This window comes from Sinohyriopsis cumingii, chromosome 1 (assembly GCF_028554795.1).
Source record: "Sinohyriopsis cumingii isolate HCF-2022 chromosome 1, ASM2855479v2, whole genome shotgun sequence".
NCBI lineage: Eukaryota > Metazoa > Mollusca > Bivalvia > Unionida > Unionidae > Sinohyriopsis > Sinohyriopsis cumingii.
Window position 1 is genome coordinate 32,750,406 of NC_142961.1, and position 23,421 is coordinate 32,773,826.

At 42.4% G+C, this 23,421-nt stretch overlaps 1 protein-coding gene across 1 annotated transcript; it reads right to left on the reverse strand.

Annotated features, from left to right (window-relative positions):
- Window positions 1–18,876: 18,876 nt before the first annotated feature.
- Window positions 18,877–22,824, reverse strand: LOC149806664 (uncharacterized). Its single transcript, XM_089956284.1, has 3 exons — window positions 22,668–22,824; window positions 19,858–20,541; window positions 18,877–19,090 (listed from the first exon to the last, which is right to left on the reverse strand). Exons 1-3 carry the CDS (start codon window positions 22,750–22,752, stop codon window positions 19,083–19,085), a joined length of 777 nt encoding a protein of 258 aa, XP_089812410.1. The 5' UTR covers window positions 22,753–22,824; the 3' UTR covers window positions 18,877–19,082.
- Between the last annotated feature and the right edge of the window lie 597 nt (window positions 22,825–23,421).

The window sequence follows — 23,421 nt, forward strand, 5'->3', positions numbered from 1 at the left end:
ACACTTTAAAAAGTTCATACACTTCTTCTCTCTCATTGTTTAGTCTCTCTGTTTTTTCAATTTCTTCACCGTCACAGTCTTTTCCTCTTCTTCCTCCTCACTTTCTTCCCTTCTTCTTTTCTTCTCCTGTTTCTTTTTCTTCACCTGGCTGCTTTCTTCCTCTGAAGAATCCCTCTCTTCTTCTGAAGAATCCTTCTCTTCTTCTGACTCCTCTTGTTTCTTTTTTGGGCAATCTGGAGACCAATGTCCTTTTTCTTTACAATAAGAACAGGTATCTTGACTTTTGTCTTTTCTAGCCCCAGTTTTTTTTTCTTTTTTGACGGTCTGGACACTCTGAAGACCAATGCCCTTTCTTCTGACAGATATAGCAAGTATCTTGACTTTTATCTTGAAAGGAAGGAGAGTAGTCCGTCGGCGGGTCTGAAGAGAATTTTCTAATGACCCCTCGCAAAGCTCGATTTGGCTAGTCTCTTCCGTCGTTGTGCTCGGTTTGAGAGTGAAATGAATAGTGAAAGGACAAGACATACACCCTTTTATATACGCTGGTCTGCCATGACTATAAATTAGTCCATGGTGTTTAAACTTGAGTCATTTGACGTTTTTCACTCAAGATGAAACGATCCTATTCATTCGAGAAGAAAGAAGAAGAACAAAGGAAGAGGCAGAAACGTGATCTATCACTTCGTACCAGGGCTGAAGTCTTGGCACAAATTCATGCCAGTGATTTTGAAGAGGACATGAGTGAACCAGAATCCGAACCCTCTAAACAAAGTTCACCACCCTTAGTCAACCCTGAAAAGTACTATTCCATTCGAGAGACGGAAAAGCGCTCCTCTAGAAAATTTAGAACCACGGCTTACAAATACACGGTGAAGTTTAAAGATTTCAAGTCCGAAGTACCGTTAGAGAAAGCAGAAGGGTTCATCACTGGGGTGTGGGATTCTTTGCTCACCGCACTCAAGCGACAATGGCAACCCAAAGAAGACGATCGCTTGAGACTTTCTATACAACACGACGGTTTGAAATCCCCTGTTTGGATCGAGTTTAGCACCCCTGCAGAATTGACCGCTTCCAAAGTCATGGACAAGATTCAACACGTGCAACAATCCAATGACCAGTTTGACATCACCGATGGAAAAGCCACACTGGACATGACCCACGTCTCTCCTCCTCAAGGGACTGGACGCAAAAAGATGTTATTGGTGGACGAGCTTCGCAGTACCAAAAAGAGTCTCGTCCGAATTCACAATTCTCAAGACCAGATGTGTTTAGCCCGTGCCATCGTGGTGGGACGAACCTATGCCAACAAAAACGACACGGTAGAATGGAAAAGAACCTGGAAAACTATTCAACGATCCGATCGAGCCAAACAACGAAATGAAGCAGAACTCCTGTTACAACAAGCCGGACTGTCCAAAGACACACCCTGTGGCATTCCTGAGATGCAAAAATTGCAAGATGTCCTAGCTCCACGATACACCTTGAAAGTGTACCCTCAAGAAATGCGCGGGCCTCTGTTGTTTCGAGGGAAAAACTTTAAGGACGGAAAATACATTCATGTCTATTATCACGATGACCATTTCGATACCATTACCAGTATCACCGGATTCCTGGGATACGTTATTACTGTGAGAAATGTGACCATGGTTATAATAATCGAGAGCAACACAAGCATTGCGGATTGAAATGGTCAGGATGTTTGGCCTCTCCACCCTGTCTGAGCGAAGGACCAGTGCCTTGTTCAACTTGTCTGCGCACGTTTGTCAGCCCTACCTGTTACCAACAACATTTGAAGACGCAAGGTTCACAGCAGAAATGTTCTTGTCAACTGCTGAGATTGTGCCCTTCGTGTGGACAAGGCATACGTACCAATAATGCCAAGGCACACGTATGTTCAAGAAAGAAAAAATGTCACATTTGTCATCACATCGTGGACTTGGAACACCAATGCTACGTGCAACATTACCAACCCCCACCAGAGAAAGAGGACGGTCAAAAGAAGAAAGGCAATTTCATCTTTTTTCATTTCGAATGCATGCAAGAGACCGGCATTCACATTCCTAATTTCTGCGTGGCTCATCGAGCGTGCGAGAAGTGCATTCAGGAACCTATCTTCAGTCATTGCCCTCACTGCAGCAAGATTCCTGGAGGGCGTGAAAAAATCTTTCGGGGACCGAACACGTTAGCCGATTTTGCCCAATGGGTTTTAGACCCCATCGACAAGACGTGGAGCCAAGAGGACATCGAACGTTACGGAGATTGTCATCGTCATGCCACGGTGATGGCTCACAATTTCTCCGGATACGATGGACAGTTTCTTTTGAGATACTATACGGAACAAGGCACCGAGCGTCCTAAAGTGACTTTGAACGGAGCCAAAATCATTTTCATGCAAGTGGGACAAGTACAGTTTAAAGATTCGATGAGTTACTTGGCCATGCCTTTGAGCCGAATGCCTAAAACGTTTGGAATGACAGAAATGGCTAAAGGGTACTTTCCACACTTTTTCAATACGGAAGCCAATCAACACGCCGTTCTACCCCATTTACCTGAGGCTCACTATTACGACCCTGACAACATGCGTACCGAACAACGAGAAGCTTTCTACGTTTGGTACCAGGCTCACGCCTCCGACCCTTTCAACTTTCAGGAAGAAATGTTAAAGTATTGTCGTTCCGACGTGGACATTTTACGGCGTTGCTGTGGAAAATTTCGAGAACTGTTCATGAAACACGGAGGGGTCGATCCTTTGAAAGAAGCTTGCACCATTGCCAAAGCGTGTTCCTTAGTGTATCGACAACGATTCATGCCTGAAAACACCGTAGCTGTCATCAGTCCTCAAACGACTAACTATGTCAAACGTCAATACTCGGTCAAAGCCCTACGTTGGTTACATTACTTGTGCGACAAGGAAGACAAATGGATTCAGCATGCCCGCAACGGAGGGGGCGAAAAGACCATCGGAACGCATTCGGTCGATGGCTGGGACTTAGAAAACCCCAAGATCGTGTACGAGTTTAACGGTTGCTTATTTCACGGATGTCTCGTCTGCTACCCTGATCGTGACACTAAAAATCAGTTTTTACAACGAACCATGGAAGACTTGTACCAGGCCACTTGTCAGCGACGCCTAAAGTTAGAACAGCAAGGATAACAAGTGGTGGAAATGTGGGAACACGAGTACGATCAGCGTTTGAAAACCGATCTCGAGTTTAAACGCCTCGTGGAAAGTTACCAGTTCATGGACCCCCTGAACCCGAGGGATAGTTTGTACGGAGGAAGGACCAATGCCACCTGTTTGCTGTACCAAGCCGACGAAGAGAAAGGAGAAGAAATCAAATACTTGGACGTGTGTTCGCTGTATCCCTACGTGCGCAAATATTGTCCCTTTCCTGCAGGGCACCCACAATTGTTCACGGAACACATCGACCTGAAAAACATTCGACAATACGAAGGCTTGATCAAGTGCAAAGTTTTGCCTCGAACGGACTTGTACCATCCCGTCTTACCTCACCATTGCCAAGGCAAACTGATGTTTCCTTTGTGCCGTACTTGTGCCGAAACGTGCAACCAAGATTAACCTTGTCAGCACACCCAGGAAGAACGGGCTTTGACGGGAACCTGGGTCAACGTAGAATTGTTCAAAGCTCTGGACATGGGATACCAACTGTTAGAAGTGTACGAAATTTGTCACTTTCCCAAGAGACAACAATATCACAAGGGTGACCCCACTCAGAAAGGCATTTTCGCTGACTACGTGGATGCCTTTTTCAAACTGAAGCAAGAAGCCAGCGGCTATCCTTCCTGGTGTCACACTCTCGAAGACCAAATAAAATTCAAAGAGAAATACTGGGCACAAGAAGGCATCACTTTAGACGACATCGAGAAAAACGAAGGCAGGCAATCGTTTGCCAAAGTGATGTTAAAGTGCTTGTGGGGTAAAATGGCACAACGACCGTGTTTACCCAAGACGGAATATTTGACAGAACCTTCCCGCTACTTCCAGATGATTCACGACAAAACCAAATTCATGAAACACTTGGACGTCGTTCGTGAGGATTTGATCTTGGTCAATTACGAAGAAGATCTGGACTTTGTATAAGACGACCCTTTTGGAAATGTCATCATTGCGGCTTACGTGAGAGCTCATGCTTGCTTAAAATTGTACGAAGCTTTAGAACTGTTAGGGGAACGCGTCCTGTACTTTGACACGGACAGCTGCATTTACATCCATCACCCGAGTCAACGGCACCCTGACATCGAAGGAGACAGTTTAGGAGCCTGGACAGACGAGCATCCCGACGACAAGATTTTAAGTTTCGTCAGTGGCGGGCCAAAAAATTACGGCTACGATTACCGGGACAAACAAGGAGAAGTGCACACGAAGTGTAAAGTGAAAGGATTGACTCTGAATTATCGTACCAGTCGAGTGGTCAACTTTGGGGTACTGAAAGAAGCCTTGCAGTCTGGAAAAGATCAATACTTTAAAGTGACCACCTATCAACCGAACAAGATTGTACGTTTAGCCACTCACCACATCGTCAGTCGAACCTTGGAAAAAGTCTATCAAATCGTGTACCAGAAGCGAGTGCGACTTCCCAATCATTTCACCTTACCGTATGGACACGTTGGTATTGGTCTGTATATAAAAAGGAACCCTAGGCAAGATCGATAGTTCACTGGGACTACCAAGACCGAGCGAACAAGATGAATACTTTCAGAGAAACACAAAACAAGTTTAGACAGGCTCAATTCAAGTGTGGGGCTTCGGAAGTGGAATTCGATTGTGAGCCTTTCGATGGGTACGATGCTGTACGTTGTGACCTTAGCGATGCCGTAAAACATCATGGGAACTTTGTTCTCACTACCCCTATCATGGAAAGTGATGCTGTGCGTGTCAAACCTGAGGGATGCGAAAGCGATGCCGCTCGTCCTCTTGGACATTTTACTGGGTTTCGTTTTAAAGGTGAATGTTCACCTTCACGTCTACCCCCTTACGGATGTCATCCAGCCCTGAGCAAACTCCTGTCCATGTCACCCAATCCTCATCGAAACGAATCTGTGAAAGACGAATATTCGTTTCCTGTACGTTTGTCGGAATACTGCGACTTTGAAAATCGTCTTCAATCGTTCAAAGGAAAATGGCCTAAGTATCTGGGAGGACCAACCCCCGAAGAATTAGCCAGAGCCGGATTTTTCTACTTGGGCGAAGGAGATAAAGTCAAGTGCTTCAGTTGCGGTGTGTCACTTCACCACTGGGAACCGCAAGATTCGGCCTACGTAGAACATGCTCGATGTTCACCGAATTGTCATTACTTACCCTTAGTGGGACCGAGACATTAAAGTAACTTACCATGTCGTTGACGAAGAAGAAACCAGTTTGGCTAGGAGTCAAATGTTGGACATCACCGAGACCAGTATTCAAACTTCATTTCAAAAACGATATTGAATCATTACCTAAAGAACTGCAAGAGAAGATTTAAAAGGAAGTTTGGCAGGGACTTGCCAGAGTGAAATCTCAATGGGTGACTGTAGAACGTTTGTGCCGAGAAATTCACAAGAGGAAAGTGAAAAAAATTAATCAAAGTGTTAGATTTCTTTGGGTCTAGTGTGCATTCATTCTATTGTATTACTCTAGACCGTTTACATCAAAAGAGTTCAGTGACATTCTTGGACGTTACCCTGAATGGCAATAGTCAGAAATTACTCACTATGTGGATTACTTTTGCTCTAGGAGAAGATTGTGAATTGTACGGACTGACCTATTCATGGATACTTTACAAGAGAACATTCGTGCTTTGCCTGTGGAGTTGAGAGAAAGGATTTACCGAGAGCTGGTGAAAATACAAGTGAAACGTAAAGAACAGTTGTATCCGTTACCTCACCGGTGTTTGAACCACTGGCACCTGAATGCTATACAAGGACTGATTGAGCTGAAAGTGTTCCATTGGACAGATATTGATCAACGACCCTCTGGTTTTAAAAAGGAATGGTTTGGTATGGATAATTCTATCTACTACATTGTAAACGCACTGGATCCAATTCCAGAGGAAGAGTTAACGAATTACCAACATCTTTTACGCAATGTCGACTTGGTGAAAGAGGAAAATTCTGAACGAATTGTAACGTGTAGATTAGTGTTTAAACGATTTAGATTCGACAATGAATTAAAACCATGTCTGTGCAAACAGTACATGTCTTGTGTCAGACAAAAGAGGATTTAGCATGACCTATTCATGGATACTTTACAAGAGAACATTCGTGCTTTGCCTGTGGAGTTGAGAGAACGCATTTACCGAGAGCTGGTCAAAATACAAGTCAAACGTAAAGAACAGTTGCATCCGTTACGTCACCAGATCTTTAACCACTGGTACCTGAATTGTACCAGTGAACTGATTCGTCAGAAATTGTTTCAGAGGTCAGACCTTGTTCAATACTTCCAAGCCCCCGATGATCCACGTGTTAATCATTTTGGTTACTTCGAGATTCACCTAGTACAACACATTGAGGAAGACAAGGTAAAGGATTACCGACATATTTTACGTGGAATCTACTTAGCGGAAGAGGAAACTTCTAAACGAAGTCTGACTTTTCGGTTACAGTATGCAACATTTAAATTCCCCACTGGAGAACGAAGATCTCTGGCTAGAAAGTACGTGTATTGTTTCCGAAACAAAGAGACTATACAAACAGGCTGCCATGCCGCGACTTTTATCGCATGCAATCCAACAGATTCCGTGGAAGGAACTCAATGACCATATTCAAACCGTGGATCATTACCATCGATTATTACAAGAACTGTATCCATTCAATTTGGGTCCACAAGTGGTGTGTGTCTTAGTGACTTGTTTTCTAGGATTTCGTTTACCAGCCGATTCCTTGTGGACTCTTTACGATCAGTACTTACCACACCCCCATGGCCTTAAATGGTCACGAAAGACTCCTTTTGCTCAAGGCCTTGCGGTTTCATCTGGATACTTCTCGACCTCTACGGGAAAAAAAGATTCGTCAACTTTTAGCTACCCAAGACGTGTATGACGATGTGTGTGTAGCTTGTGACTTACACCCCTATTGGACAGATGTCCGTACCTGGAAAGAATGGGATTTTGAGGCTTGGACCCAAGAAGTGGCCCAGTATGCACGTAAGTTGTTCAAGGAAAAAAGTTACTTTTCAACCTGTGTTAGTGACGGTGCCAGAAGAAGCCGTCACCCAGGACAGGACTGTCGTGGACAGGCCTGAAAGACACTTTCGGGAGGACACTTGTGTGACCTCACCCCCTTTAGAACTGGTCAGAACATTACCCAAAACATGTTATACAGACACTTGTTTTTATTCCACGTTAATGGTTATCATGTGCCTTTTATCGTTGTACTGAAGCCTTTGGCTTTTATCTATTTTTGTCTTTCGTATTCATATTTAAAACATTCAATAAACGTGTTGTGATAAAAGTATATAAACTCTCGTCTTGTTTGTTTTCGTGTCACAAGTGACATTCCTAACACTATGGCTACTTCTGCTGTCTCTGCTCCCTCTTCCTCCACTGTCAAAGTCATCGACGAACACTTAGATCGTGCCAGTTGGGAGGCTTTGTATCTTCGCCATCCCTTTAACATGCTCATTGCTGGACCTAGCGGTTCAGGCAAAACCGAATTCGTCAAACGTTTGATCGAACATAAACATCATTTGATCGATCGGCCACCTCAGCGGATCGTGTGGTGTTACAAAGAGTGGCAATCGGCGTACAGCCTCTTGCGAGAAAGTCAAGGCGATTCCATCGTGTTTGTGGAAGGCATTCCTAAAGAAGACGACGGCATCGTTTCTGACTCCCGTCAAACCCATTTGGTCATTTTTGACGACATGTTAGGAGAAGAAATTAAACTGTGGTTCACGCGCAAAGGGCATCACCGTAATGCCAGTGTCATTTACATGACCCAAAATTTGTTTCAACAAAGTAAAGCCCATCGCACCATCAGTCTCAATGCGCATTACGTGGTCTTGTTTAAAAGCCCTCGAGATAAATCGCAAGTGCAAGTCTTAGCCAAACAGTTAGGAACGCCTTGGCTGATTCAGGTGTACGACGATGCCACTCAAACTCCACACGCTTATTTACTCGTCGATTTGAAACCTACGACCCCCGAGGATTTGCGATTTCGTGCCCACTTGTTTCACCACTGGTGCCAAGACGGAGGGCCTGTCCTGTACACGTCTCCGTCTTCGACTTAATTTCACTCCACAAAAAAATCTATAAAAACCTCAGACCCTTTTCGTCTGTCTCACACAACGTCAACATGACGTCCCTTCAGTCGCATCTTCCCGTCAAATTGATTGGTGCCTTGTATGGCATCAGTCGAGAAAAAAATCCACAAATACGAGCTCGTGTCTTAGAAGCTAGTCTCAAAGAAGTCTTACGATGGTTCACGGTGACGGCACGTCAATTACTCCAAGGAATCATTCAGATTCCTCATCAAACCAAACGCTTTTTTGATCGAAACAAAGTCGCTTTGACCCAACTGGCCGATCGACACTCAAACCAAAAAACAAATCATTTTGAAACCTGGAGGGAGCGGTACTCTAGGAGGTGTCATCATTCGCTCTCTCTTAAGATGGGATCCTAATGCCCCCAAACTTCTCCCCAAGAAAAAAGTCAAACGAAGCCCCAAGAAGAAGAAAAAGACCAGATCCCCAAGGAGAACTTCTCCAGTGGTGGGACCCTCCTCTTACCAGACACCACCCCGGAAAAAGAATAGAAGCCCCCAGAAAAAGAAACAGAGAAAAAGTCCCCAGAAAAAGAAAAGTCCACAGAAGAAAACTAGTCGCAAGAGAGGCACTTCTTCGGCCAGGACGCAACCTTACACTCGCAAACCACGACCTGCCACGGCGGTGACTGCGTCTCCGGCAGCCTCACGTTCATCCACTTCTCCGTTGATGACACCAAGAACTGAAGAGTACTTGGAGACGTTGATCACACCAAGAACTTCTCCGTTGATGACCCCAAGAAGAACTTCCCCAGTGGCATGACCCTCCAATTTAGTGGCAGTGGCTGCTGCTCACAAAGTACCTTCTCCCAAAATCAAAGTCCAAGAAAGATCGGGCATGTTACAAAGTTTACTGGATTTGTCCAAGCAAGAACTGGCTCGATTTAGTCCGTTGCGTACCCCTGCACGACGTGTCATGCCTGTCCTCAAACTGATACGACGTAAAGACAATCAGTGGCGACGCGTTCCAGTATAAAAAAGGCCTGTGACCAAATCGGGGTATCAGTGTTTTTGGTGCTGAAGACTCAAAGATGTCACCCTCCAGAAAACATCCCTCTTCTAAACAGCCCCAAGGAAAGAAAAGAAAAGGACTGCCTCCACGTTTAGTCAAACATGGGGACATGTTATCTGTCCTATCCAAAGCTTCTCCACCCCTACGAAAAAAACTCATTCAATCAACCTCCAAAGAGGTCATCGATACCGTGTGCGAATGCAGTCTGAACGTCTTGAAATGCACGATCCCTTTGTCCAAACACCAGAAACAATGCTTAGGCAAACGTCGTCACGTTCTTCGCCAAATGGTTCAAAAGAAAATTCTCATTCGTCAAAAGAAGAAGATGTTGGTCCAACGTGGAGGCATTTTACCCCTCTTGTTATGTCCCTTACTGAAAGGAGTCTTGGGAACCATGTTGGGAGGACTGGTGGGAGCAAGATAAAAAGGCCCTAGGAAGTCCCAAGATCTCAGAATCGACCCCTGACAACCCCATGGAAGGAAGAAAACTGGCTTCAGTGCCTTACAAACGATGGATGGAATACCATCGTTGGCAAGAACAATGCACCCCGCATTTACCTCCCAATCCCAATTTGAGCGAGATGTCCCAGTTACAACACGAATTGCAGTCCTTGATGGATCGCCAAGATTTGTCCGAAACATAAAAATCGCAAAAGTACGGTCAACTCTTGCAACGACTGCAACTCTTTCACCAGAAAGCTTTAGACGAAACAGCTCTACCCACTCTGAAAGATTTTAAGACCTTGATGAAAAGTCCAGCACCATCACCAGTACCAGTACAACCACTACCAGTGACCAAGACAGAAAAAGGAGAAGAGGAAGGGTTTCAAAATCCACCAGAAAATGTGCGCAAGTTAACAACACCACCTACCTCCATGATTGGATGGATTCAAAAGATGATGGCCACCTCTTCTTCATCACAAGAGAAAAAGAAAGTGAAGACAGAAGTGAAACAAGAACCGATATCCCCTACTCAGACATCCTCCTCTTCAACACCTATTGCCGGTCGCACACGCAAAGCATTGCAATCCAAGAAAGTACCCCAAGAGAAAAAGAGTAGCATCCTCCAAGAGTGGGTGTCTTATTAACACACAAACACAAAAAATGGAAAAAGTCTTAGCCAGCATTTACTACGATCCCTCCCATCCTGCAGGTTACGCAGGAGTTCAAAAATTATATCTTGCTGCCAAAACTCGACTGAAAAGTCTCCGTTTACCTCAAGTGCAACGATGGTTACAAGAACAAGCTACCTACACTTTACACAAACCCATTCGACGCAAGTTTTCCAGAAGTCGCACCCGAGTGGAAGGCATCGATCATCAATGGCAAGCCGATTTAGCCGATGTCTCTCATTTGGCCAGCTACAATCGAGGCTACAAATATTTGTTTTGTGTAATCGACGTCTTTTCCAAATTTGCCTGGGTCGTGCCCTTGACTTCCAAATCGAGCAGCGAGTTAGTGCGAGCCCTGCAACGGCGTTGAAACAAAGCGGTCGTCACCCTCTTCGATGGCAAACGGACAAAGGTACCGAATTTCTGAACTAAGCTTTCCAAAAAGAATTAAAGAAACGTGACATTCATTTTTTTACCACCGAGAATCCCGAAACCAAAGCCAGCATCGTGGAACGTTTTCAACGCACTTTGAAAGAACGCATGTGGAAATATTTTACGCATCACCACACTCTGTAGTACATCGACATCTTACCTCACCTGGTGCAAGCGTACAACCAATCTTACCATCGAAGCATCGGACATGCCCCGCAAGACGTGACTCCCGACAACGAAGTGTTGGTGTTTGAGCGCCTGTTTGGTACGTCCCCGACGTGGGCTGTCCCCAATAAAAGTGGAATGTTGGCCGTAGGAGATTGGGTGCGCATTGGCAAAACCAAACGCACTTTCGACAAAGGTTACTTACCTAACTGGACGACCGAATTGTTTCGTGTCACTGGACGAGTGCATGGTCGTCATCCTGCCGTCTATAAATTGGAAGACATGAACGGAGAAGTGCTCAAAGGAACGTTTTATTTGCCCGAGTTACAACGCGTCACCAAAAAAGAAGACGACGTGTACGACATCGAAAGCATTCTCGAACGCAGAACCCGTAAAGTGGGCAAACGACGTGTCAAAGAAGTCAAAGTACGTTGGAAAGGATATCCACCCAGTTTTGATTCTTGGATCGACGCTTCGCAAGTCATCGACTATAAAAAGAAGTGACCATCATGCCCTTTCACACAGACGCAGCTACTACGGCTACCAATCCTTCACCCAGTTCTTCTCTACAAGATTTGCAAAAACAACCCTTGTGGGTGTGGTGCGGAGAACGTGTGCCTAAAACGCAAATCGTCTTTTTCTGCCAAATCTTCGTGGTGTATTGTGTCATCGGGGCAGCCATTGCCAATTTGAGTTTGCAACAAGGAGACAAACAATTGTGGACCATTTTATTGAGCAGTTGCATCGGTTACCTGCTTCCCAATCCCTCCCTGAAATTCTCTTCGAACGGGAACCACGGGAACCTTGTGTCCAGTGCCAGTGCCAGTCACCACTCCAATAACAACAACAACGACCCCATTTTAGGCGGAGACACGCCTCTGACGTCCAGTAACCCCTCGGACAGCCACAGAACTCTGGAATTATGAGTCACCAAAACCAATTTTACTTAACCTTACCCAGTGACAGTTCCATGGAGGTGTTTCCCAAGAACACGTTGTGCTGTTACACGGCCAAATTACCTCAGGCCATCCCCTTAGATCACGAAGCCCATTGGGAAGTGGCTTTAGTGGAAATCATTCACCCGACCCAAGTCCACAATGTCCTTCCCAATCAAAATAAATTTGATGTGGAAGTTCATGACGAGCAAATACAACAGTACTTGGATACCCATAGCAAATATGACAAGAAAACCCGCAACACACAAAATACAAAAACGACCACCTATCACTTGTGCATTCCCCCAGGCTATTATTTTAGTGGTCAACATTTGGTCAGCACCATAGCCTCCAGGTTTAATGTTGTGTTTCTTAAAGCTTTGGAAAGTGTCAAAAAAAGTGTCACCATGGAATACCACAAAGCAGCTCGTCGCTTCTTGGTGAAATTTGACGGGAGTAAAATCCTGTCCATTTTATTTTGTCCTGAATTGTTTGACATGTTGGGCGGAGACATGGACATGAGAATGGCCATGATCAAGAAAAAGGAATTACCAATCATTTACGACAACGAGTCTTTTAGCAAGTTATTTCGTGGCCCGGTAGAACTGAACCAAGGACTGAATTTGATGTTCGTGTATTCCGATGTGGTGGAGTACAACGTGGTGGGACACACCTCTGTGCCGTTACTGCGTGTCATTCCTTTCAAAGTGGATTCTGCCACGAACGCTGACGAGGAAGGTGGAAACACTTATCACGTCCACCGCGAATTTGTACATCCTCACTATTTGCCTGTCAGCAAGTCGTATTTGGACACGGTCAACATTGCTATAAAAGGAGATCTGGGACAAAATATTCCATTCACCAAAGGAAAAGTCACGGTGAAACTCCATTTTCGAAAACGGTTCTCTCACGACTCGTAAGTCATGTATCCAGTGTACCGAGGGGTTGCTCGACAGCGAGGACACGGTTTAGGAGATATGTTAAAATCGGCTTTTCGTTCGGTGGCCCCTGTGTTGAAACCGATGGTGACACGCGGATTGCACGCCTTGAAAGATGCGGCACTGACGCAAGGCAAAGAATTTCTCCAAAATGTTATCATCGACAAACAAAACCCTAAAGAAGCGTTCATGAGGGCAGGCAAAAATGTCTTGCTGCAAACGAGCAAAGACCTTTTGGGCCGCCGAGAAACACCTATAAATGCCCTGCACGCTACCGAGTCAGGCATTCAGCAAGGACAAGGCAGAAAGAGACGACGAAGAAAACACCCTTTCACCAGACTTCACACTTCTAAAGCGAGAAAGGCAAAGAAAAGAAGAACCGTTTGAGACTTAGACGTTTTCGATTATTAAGACACAGAACAAAATGATGCACCGAGAATCTTGCGCTTGTTCCAAGTCGGAACTGGATCTGTTTGCCATGCCCCCCACCATGATGACGATGCAAGAATGCCAGTGGGTGGAATTTCATCCCGTCTCCTCATTGACCGATTCCGCTCCCATCGAGTTTGAAATCAAAGGACAGCCCGAAGATTACATCGATCTGAATAGCAGTTACCTATACTTGAAAGTGAAAGTGATCGAACCACCCAACGCTAACCCAGACAATGATGATGCAGTAGCTCCCGTCAACAATTTCATGCATTCCTTGTTTCGCGAAGTGGACTTGTACTTGAATAACAAACTGGTCAGCAGCAGCATGGATACTTACCTTTATCGAACCTACCTGGAAAATCTCTTGACGTATGGAAAAGAGGCCAAGAACACTCATCTGGATGCTTGCGTGGTATGGAAACCTAACAAAGCGACTAAGTTCAACGGCCTTACACTTGCCGGGGATGCTTTTCAAATACAACGGGATTTGTAGAACGACGAACGAAAATTCATCTAAGTCGTAGTTTAGAACTGATGGATCGCTTGCATCTAGACATATGGTTACAAAAAAAGTATTTGCTGAACGGGGTGGATGTCCGCTTGAGACTGAATCGCAGCAGTGCCGCTTTCCATCTGATGGCTGCTGATGGTTCCACTTACAAAACCATCATCCAAGAAGCCAGACTCTACGTGCGTCGTGTGGAAGTGTTACCTAAAGTGGGAAACGACGTCAGTCAGACGTTGAGCAGAACGACCGCCAAGTATCCGATACGTCGCGTGGAAGTGAAAACCTTCACCATTCCTGCTGGACAGCGATCCATGATCGAAGATCATCTATTCCAAGGACAGTTACCCAAGCGTTTGATTGTTGGTATCGTCAAGAATTCAGCCTTCAACGGAGCCTACCATGAAAATCCTTTCAACTTTCATCATTACAGTGTGTCCAAGATTGAAGTCAGTCGCGATGGAAAGACCTTGTGTACCCGACCCTTTGAGCCTAACTTTGGTGACAGGAATTATTTGAGATCGTACTTGTCGCTGTACGAAGCCACGGGACAGTTAGGAACCAACACCAGTCACGGTATTACGTACGAGGATTATGCAGGAGGCTATGCTTTGTGGGCTTTCGATTTCACTCCAGATCAAGCAGCGACGAGGGACATTTCCACCCTATAAAATCCGGCCAAATTCGTGTGGAAATTCAGTTTGCAAGTCCACTGGATGCAGGGAACACAGTGAACGTCATTCTGTATGCAGAATTTGATAATACGATAGAAATCAACAGTTTGAGAGAAGTCATTATAGACTATTAGAAGCCATGGAAGACTGTTATCCCTCTTTACCTAGTGGAGAAACTTTGGACATGAAATGTGAGGAGACTGTGGAAGAAGAAGTCATCATGATGAAGTCAAGATGGCCAGAACAAGAAGCCCAGTTAGTCTCCTGTTTTGGCAAACACTTGGTCGAAAAAATGACGGAATTGATCAAGAAAAATTGCTATGGATGTCAAAACGATCATCCCAGTCAAATTCAACACGACAAATGCCTGATGCTGAGTCAAGAAGAAAAATTGGACGAGTATCTGGACGAAGCTTGGAGTGTCATCTCGGACGAAGTCGTGTTGCATCAGTGGTATAAAGACTTGCGTGAACATTCTTGTCCACCATTAACCACTCAAGAGATCCATCGTATCGAAGCTCTCCTGAATCAGAGTGAGGAGACGAAGCGAAGAAATGGTTATTTGTCAGATATTTTCAAGCAAAAAGTCAGGATCGAATTGATGACTTATTATTACCTGTGAAGAAGAAAAAAAACCACACAAATGGATACCTGGGAACTTTATTACCTTTTGAACCACAGTTCGTATACGGCTTCTTGGAATCCTGTCGTCTGTGCTAAAGATGAACTCCCTCATCGCAAACCTCAAGACCATCTAGCTTATGTGATCACCTCAAGACCATCTAGCTTATGTGATGACGACAGTCATCTCCCAGGAACCCACTGGGTAGTCGTCTACTTTCCTCAAGAAGGATGTGTGGAATTTTTTGATTCGTACGGATTGCCCCCTTTGGAATATGATATCACTGACTTTATGAGAAGAAATGCTCAGACTACTCGATTCAATAATGTGAAATTACAAGGCACAGATTCCTTGGTGTGCGGACAATACTGTGTGTATTTTCTGCATCATCGCAGCCTGGGCTATTCCTTAGAACATTTAGTAACTCATTTTAATCCTCGTTCTTCTTCTAGAAACGATGTGAAAGTAGATCGATGGTTTTGTGACCATTATGCTTATCTTTTGTCTCAAGCTAGGAAACGTAGTGTCCATCAATGGCCTAATGACTTCCAACAGTGGAAATCACAATTTCATTCACAACGTTGTCAGCCCTGTTTAAAGTAGAGTGTGAATTGAAAAAAATGTTTGTCATTTGAAAAAAAATGTTTGATGTTATATTGTTGGATTATTTTTAAAAATGTTAGAGTTGTTGGTTAGTGTTAAGTGATTTTGAATAAAAAATGTTGTGTTTTGAAAAAAATGCCTTTGTCTTTTGTTTAGCTATAAGAATGTTGATTCATGCTCTTTGACTTCTTACTATCCCTCTCATGACACTCATTGAACGTTGCGGCTCGAAAACCGTAGAGGGATGTTTTCCTTCACGTCCGCGCTTTGACTTTAAGAACCGGGTAATTTCCAGTCTAACCATCCATTGTCGACTCATCCTCCTACGAAGATGTGCTCCAAACTAGCTAAGCTAAACGAAGCCTACCTGAATTTGCATAGGGTCAGACACAGTCTGATACCGAAGCCAGAAGAGATAGAGAATGTGAGAATGTTAAAAGTCACTGAAGACCTGATAGAAGAGCTCTTCAGAGAAGAAGTGAACAGGGAGAAAGAAGAATGGACAGAGAAGTACAGACTTCAGAGACAGCAGCAAGAGCAACAACAACAGCAGCAGCAGCAGCAACAGCAGCAACCTGAACCTGACAGAGGCTTTGTCGATTGTCGTATCGACACCAAAGAGTTCTTCTTCTCTTTCCGAAGAAGCAGACCTATCGTCAGAAAGTCTATCCTCAGAGGACGTCGCATTCTTGGAAACTAAAAGATTGCCATAGCAAACCAAAAAAAAACCCAGCCCTTTTCAGGGCTACCCAATACTCTAGAAAAGAAATAACGATCATTTGCCAAAGTGTGTATGTAGAGTAGTGTGAATATAAACACTAACTCTTTTTTATAGTGTGAGGGTATGTGTTTGTGTATAAGATTGTGTGTTTGTAAGTGCTCACGTACGTTAGTGTGGATAGTAGATTAAGATCATGTTTTTTTGGTGTTTGACGTGTGGGGAGAGTAGATTTGGGGTTTGTTTGCTTTGCGTATGTGGATAGTATATTGAAGTGATTAATGAAAATTTTTAAATTAGTAATGGGCAGTATAAAAAAAGTGAGTGAGTGTTTCTTTTAGGTCCGCGCGTTGTTTGGTCATGATCTAGGTAAGATCAATTTTGTTTTAGGGGGCTGTTTTCCATCACGTCGGCGCTTTCAGTATAAATTGAAACTCGTTCGGCAGTCTAGCTACCCTTGTTGATTGATCAAGAGAATGAACACCAGACTAGCAAAACTGCTTGAACTTCATGTACACCTGGAATATGCCAGGCGTATAGTAAATGAGCTGGCTGCAGAGGCCCTAGTAGAAGAGGGAAGGATGAAAGAGGAGGAGAGAAGAAACAAAGAAGAAGAGAGAGGAAATTTCAGAATCCCAGAGACAGAAAATTGGGATTCTGAAGCCACTTATCCCGCCTCTGCTCTTCCCCCAAAACGAGTGAAAAGAGACTGGGGTAGAAGATGTGTGTGTGGTGCCAGGCCTGGAAGGTGCCATCATTAACCAGGTGTCATGGAGTTCAAAAACAGCCCTTTTCAGGGCTACCCCAATCTCTAGAAAAGAAATAAGAATCGATTTGCCAATGTGTGTATGTAGAGTAGTGTGAATATAAACACTAACTCTTTATTTCTAGTGTGAGGGTATGTGTTTGTGTTTGTAAGCGCTCACGTACGTTTGTGTGAATAGTAGATTATGGGTTTGTTTATTGTTTCTTAGCGTATGTGAAGAGTATAGCTTGGGTTTTGTAACTGATCACGTACGATTGTGTGGCTAGTAGATTTGGGGTTAGTTTATTGCTGATTCACTTATGTGAATAGTATATTATATGAAATGAGAAAAGTAGGGGGATGTTTTCCTTCACGTCCGCGCGTTGTTTTGGTCATGATCTAGGTAAGATCAATTTCGTTTTAGGGGGATGTTTTCCATCACGTCCGCGCTTTCACTATAAGAACCCACAGTATTCGTCGTTCAAACCATTCTACAAAGAATAAAAAAAGAAGATGGAAGTGTCCCAACTGTTCAATGATTTAAGGCATGTTTATTTTTGGATGGTGGATGGTGAATATGGAGTTGAAAGGATTGAAAGAGATTGGAGGTTAAGAACCAGTGTGCACTACGTGAACGAACTAAAATTAGCCAGGGAGATGATAGAAGGATTAATTGAAGAAGAAGTGAAGAGACTGAGAGGGCTAATAAATCCCCCTTATGTCAGAGTGGGAACATTAAAAGAGGCCCTGGAGAAGGTAGAAGAAGTAAGAAGGTTTTTGGAAGAGATAGAAAAAAGGTCAGAGTGGCCCTTTGTCAAAAGGAGTGTTGAAAGATTGAAAAAAGGGGAAGAAAAGATGAGAAAGGTGATAGATGAAGAAGTGGAGAAAATAAAGGACAGGTGGGCAAAAGATAGAAAAGAAGAAGAAAATTGAAAGAAAAAGGAAGAACTAGAGAAACTGAACGCTAACTGGATAAAAATCCAACAGAAGTTCCGAGCCATGGGTCACCCGGACTGGATACCGGAAACAGAAAAGAAGAAGAAAGGAATGATGGAAAAAATAAGAGGATGGATAAAGAAGTTAAGGAGTTGGAAGAAGAAGAAACCCAAAGGCCCTTTTCAGGGCCACTCATAGGTCTCGAAAAGAGAATGACTTTCCATTGCCTACCCTTTTTTTATTATTTTTTTTTAATTAAAAAAAAAAATCCCATGTTAATTTCCCATTGTCGCTATATAGTCCCACCCTGTTTAAATTCCCTTGACGCTATACAGTCCCATATTCCCATGTTCAATTCCCCTTGTCGCTCAACAGTGCCACGATTTATTCCCATTTTAATTTCCCCTTGTCGCTCAACAGTCCCAAAATTTATTTCCCATGTTAATTTCCCTTGTCGCTAAACAGTCCCACGATTTTTCGTCCATGTTAAATTTACATAGTCGCTAAACAGTCCCAGGGTGGTTAATGTTAAATTTACATAGTAGCTAAACAGTCCCGGGGGGGGGGGGGGTCTGTAATGCTAATTCCCATTGTCGCTAGGGTATCCCACATAACTACTCATAGACACTACTCAGATTACCAAGAGCACAAACTTTGGTATTAACAGTGATAAATGATTATGGTTACCATACCGAGAGTATAAAATCTGATATTATAAATGCACTGCCGAGAAACAAGCGGGCGATAAGGGTCTCGAAGTGCTATCCAATATTTACAACAAAAATGCAACGTAATTGACATGAAGTGTTTAATACAAGAAAATTTCATTTACATTCCGCTTAATACAAGAGAAAAGAGCATACAATAATATCACAGCGTATGAGTAAGATCATGTAAAATCTATACATTATTACTTAGAACTGTATGGTGATTCAATGTATTGGTAGAGGTAATCGGTAACTTGTATGCATCTGGCCAAGTTTCATCGATAAAATCTTCAAAGATCTGTAAACGATAAATGAACTTATTGAAATTATATATATATATATATATATATATATATATATATATATATATATATATATATATATATATATATATATATATTCTTAAATAAAAATATAAAATTATGTGAACCATAAATCAGGAGATGAAATATAAACAAACGTGTAAATCCAAAGAATTTTCACTAAATAAAATCATTCGCTTTACTCATACGCTCTGGAATTACACGATATCCACTGATGTCGATAAGCATTTGATGTTCTGTTGAAAGTATTATAACCTTTTGTATTACGATTTTATTTCGTCAGTAAAATAAATAGCGCTAGGTTGATATCAAAGTAAACCTTGGAATTTTCCCCAATAAAAATGTAATGAATGCAGTTTGAAAGGTTATGTTATTGATCCCTCAACGAGGCTTGTAATACATATGGACAGATACCAAGATGTTATGTACCCTGAGGTTCCTCAAATCCGTCTTTCACGCTTGAAGATAAACTGTTAGCTGGCAAGGGCAGACTAATCACGAAGCAGATATCTATGTCTTAAAAGAATACAATTATTTTTAAAGAAATTAGCTGAATTTAGTAACATTTATCATCAAGAAGACCTCGGGCGATTTTTAAAACTTGAAAGGCAACATATACCTACTTTTGAGAAGGCAGGATGCTGTTATAGTATCATTACAATGATTTTGTAAAATATACTTTTAATAATTGTGCCAACCAACATAAAGTATTCAATAAATCTTATCCATATTCAGTACATACCGAATCTGAAACCAACAGCAGCCCCAGAAACTGTAGGAAATGAGTCTGTGCTGACGTAACCCCCACAGCCCCCCATGTGCATCTCGAAGTAGTACAAGTATTTTTCGGGCAGGTGGCGTGATGAAGGTGTTTCTGTTGCCTTTTTGATCCAACTGTCCACCACATTTGACATGCAGCATCGCTTATAGTAATCATTAGCAGGAAGATTGGATGGGTTTGCGAAGAAGGCTAGATAGGAGTTTGGATTGGCGTCGCAGTTAGTGAAACTGAGATCCACACCTGCGGCTTGGTAGCCTTGTGTAGTCCGGCTTCGTGCGTATGCTGCAGGCAGAAATCCAAGATATATGTACGGTTTCATTGCTGCATTTAATGGAACGCTAAACCCAACAGCTTGACTTAGCTGGAAGCTTATTGGATACCTGTGCTTGAACGCTGAGAGGGGAGCTATCTCGATATCTTTTTGTATTCCATCTTTTTGACGGTGGCGCACAAGAACGTGGCTTCTATCTGTGTACAACTGTGACAGGTCTTGCAGAACGCTCAAACCTTGTTTTGATAGAAACGTGTAGCCATGTCCATCGTAAAAGTCACAGAACACGTCAAACTGTTTCCCGGTTGGTGTACATAACTGGTATTCGCCTGACACCGGGGTAGCTGACCGCTCGTAAATATGTTGGCATGATCCTGCAAAGACGAATCAATGAAATGAAGCACATACTTTAAATGGAATAGCTGTACATATTTTGACGGTTGAAATAATTGACGTTGAACGGGATTTAAGACATCATTTATACGATCCTATGAGTCTAGGTTCTTACACAAATATAAATCTGTTGTGGAAACAAACCAAACGGGACATAAACAAAATAAATTACGGTGAGCAGTAAGAATGGTTAAATTAAACATTGTACCTGCACTTTACTCACGCAAGCAGGTAACATGTTTTTGGAAACGGACAGTATTTAAATCATATTTTATGCTGGATTTAAAATCTAGTTGATGCATAAATATAAATCTGTTTTGATAGCAAACTAAACTGGACAAAAGCAAACTAAATACTGTGAATAGAAACAATGGTTAACCGAACAAACTACCACCACATTACGCAAGCCAAGTAGAAAAAGATTTTCCAACAGATGGTTCTAATTTCGTCACGTGGGTGACGAGAGGTACGCATGTAACAGTTGTAACAAGAATTCCCAGGAGGGCCATTTGCACAACTGCTCTGCAACAAGATGAACAAATCTAAAGCATGTCCTATGACATTCTTGTCCATGACACGTCGATGAATCCCCGAAATTAATAATTTACCTATCAGGTTTGAGAACTATAAATATTTCATCATTAGAGAAATAAGGGTAAATGTGATGGTTTTTAAGTTATCGTCGGGGTGTGAATCTATTATCAGTGTGAGCTTTTGTGATAAATTGAGTAGTCCTTTCATCGAGAAATGTAACCATTCCATTATGTTTATAAATGTAAATGCCAAAGTTTAAAAAAAACTAAAACCACATTAAAGAAGTTTAAGAGAATTGGAGCCCGATTTGTAAAAATAACGTTTGTCACCAGTAGATAAAGAACAAATACATGTTTCCCTAAGTCTCGTAATTGGCACAAAATAAAATATAATTTCACTACCTCAAAACAAACAAAGATAGTTAGCCAAAACAAATGCAGATCTAATGTTTCTTACAGATCGAATTGTTGAATTTCTCAATATACAGAGTGAGCACCATCACTAAGTCATGTTCTTCAATGCACAAATCAGATCTACTGGAATTTAAACCAAAGCGTATTGCACATTTGTATGCACCTGTTGGCCAACACCATTCTTTCTACAAATAATTTTATTTGAAGTAGATGTACAAAATCGCTCGGACTGTCTGAAGCTCCCACAACAGGATTCCTTGTAACCATTTTTATATCTTCTCAATAAATGTATTGGCTCGTTCGACAAAAAAGGCAAGATAGCTTTTTAAATGGCTCCTGTGGGCAGAAATTAAAGTAAACTGGCTGTGATTTAAGCGAATAAGCTATACTAAAATCACTGTCTAGAGATCAGTAACTTGAAACGTAAACACTATTTTACCACCTACCTGGCTTTGAGGAGAAGGATAATCGGTGCTGAAACCTTTGAAATAACAACGAGTCTCGTTTTCATGTACCAATTTTGTGACCACAATAGGTCTAATTCTTAATCAGGGGCTTGGGAAGGATTTCATATCGAAGCTCTTTTTCCAAACTAATGCGTACTGTATTCTTGTAACCAATATAATGAATGCTTTGACCAATGCTATGCAAATCTTAAACGGAACACACAGAATTATTTGAACCCATAGTGGCAATTCGTTGTTTCTTTCTATTCTTAGTGAAACGAATTATCCCAGTCCCATTCATATTAAAAAATAAAGCAAACAGTCGTCCTTCCGGTAATGCTTCTATCAATTGAGACAAAACTATCATACCTATTTGAAGACAGAGCCCATTTGCATCTGGTGGATCCACTTGATACTTTGGTAATTGAAGCTGAAAAGTGGACTTGGAACAGCTAGTTTTGGACCCAGAGCAAATGAAGAACAATGTCGAACGCCTATTAAACCATCTGCTTGTGATTAGGTGTGATACTTTAATTTTTGTGACTAGGTGACCTATTCTATTTGATCAAAATGTATGCACTCGATGAATATATATATATAGTAGGTACTTCTGGAATAGGACTTGCGCTGAGCAACCACTGTACACAGCTATGCCTTCGTTTTAGAGAAAGAATGACAGACAGGTAGACAGGTAAAGTAGTGTTAATACCGTACTTGCTAAGCTACAGCTGTAAGCTGTTTTCAGCACAGAGGAGATCACAAGCAGCATGAACACGGAGTAGAAATCCATGGTCGTCATATTGTATCAGAGCTCTCTTTTCATCTGAGTATATAAACTACTTCTGCTTTTCCATCTAGAAATTTTACTTTTATATTGGAAAAAAAACAACGGAGCACCCTATTAGGCGTGGCGTTTGTATCCTGTTTTACATGTGGTTTAATCAATCAACAGTTGTCATCGACCAATCCGAGCAAATTACGTAAAGAAGGTTTAGCTTGAGACTTTAAGGCACTGGATGATTTGACAAAGGTATAGCTTTTAGGTACGGAAATGAGGGTTCCTTTTAGAGCATAATTTAGGACAAAAACAAACAAAATCGACGGGTAAAGCTGGTCTTTTATGTTAAGATTCTTTAGGTCTTCAAAACATGGACCAGTGTACATATTTACGTGAACGCGAACAAATTAATATGATTTGACTTAGCTTAAAAGGTCGTCAGGAATGAAAGATATTACATCTGCCTTTCAGAAAAGGTTTATAGTTGCGGTCAGTAAACAAAATGATTAGTCATATTAAAGGATATTGAAAACTTGTACATTGACTCACGCCGAGCACGTAAATCCATGATTAATGGTGTTGTTTTCGTTTTGGGTTTAGCACCAATTCTCAATGCAGGATAGGCTATATATGGTGGACAGTATAAGTCGTGGAGGAAGAACCCGGGGGGTGGGGGTGGTAACCAGGAAA

Bases quoted from the DNA above. Each gene is read 5' to 3' on its own strand.
- LOC149806664 (XM_089956284.1), bottom strand. From the start codon at position 22,752: ATGACGACCATGGATTTCTACTCCGTGTTCATGCTGCTTGTGATCTCC. The intron at 20,542-22,667 runs GTACGGTATTAA...TCGTCTTTGCAG, and splicing joins TTACAGCTGTAGCTTAGCAA to GATCATGCCAACATATTTAC.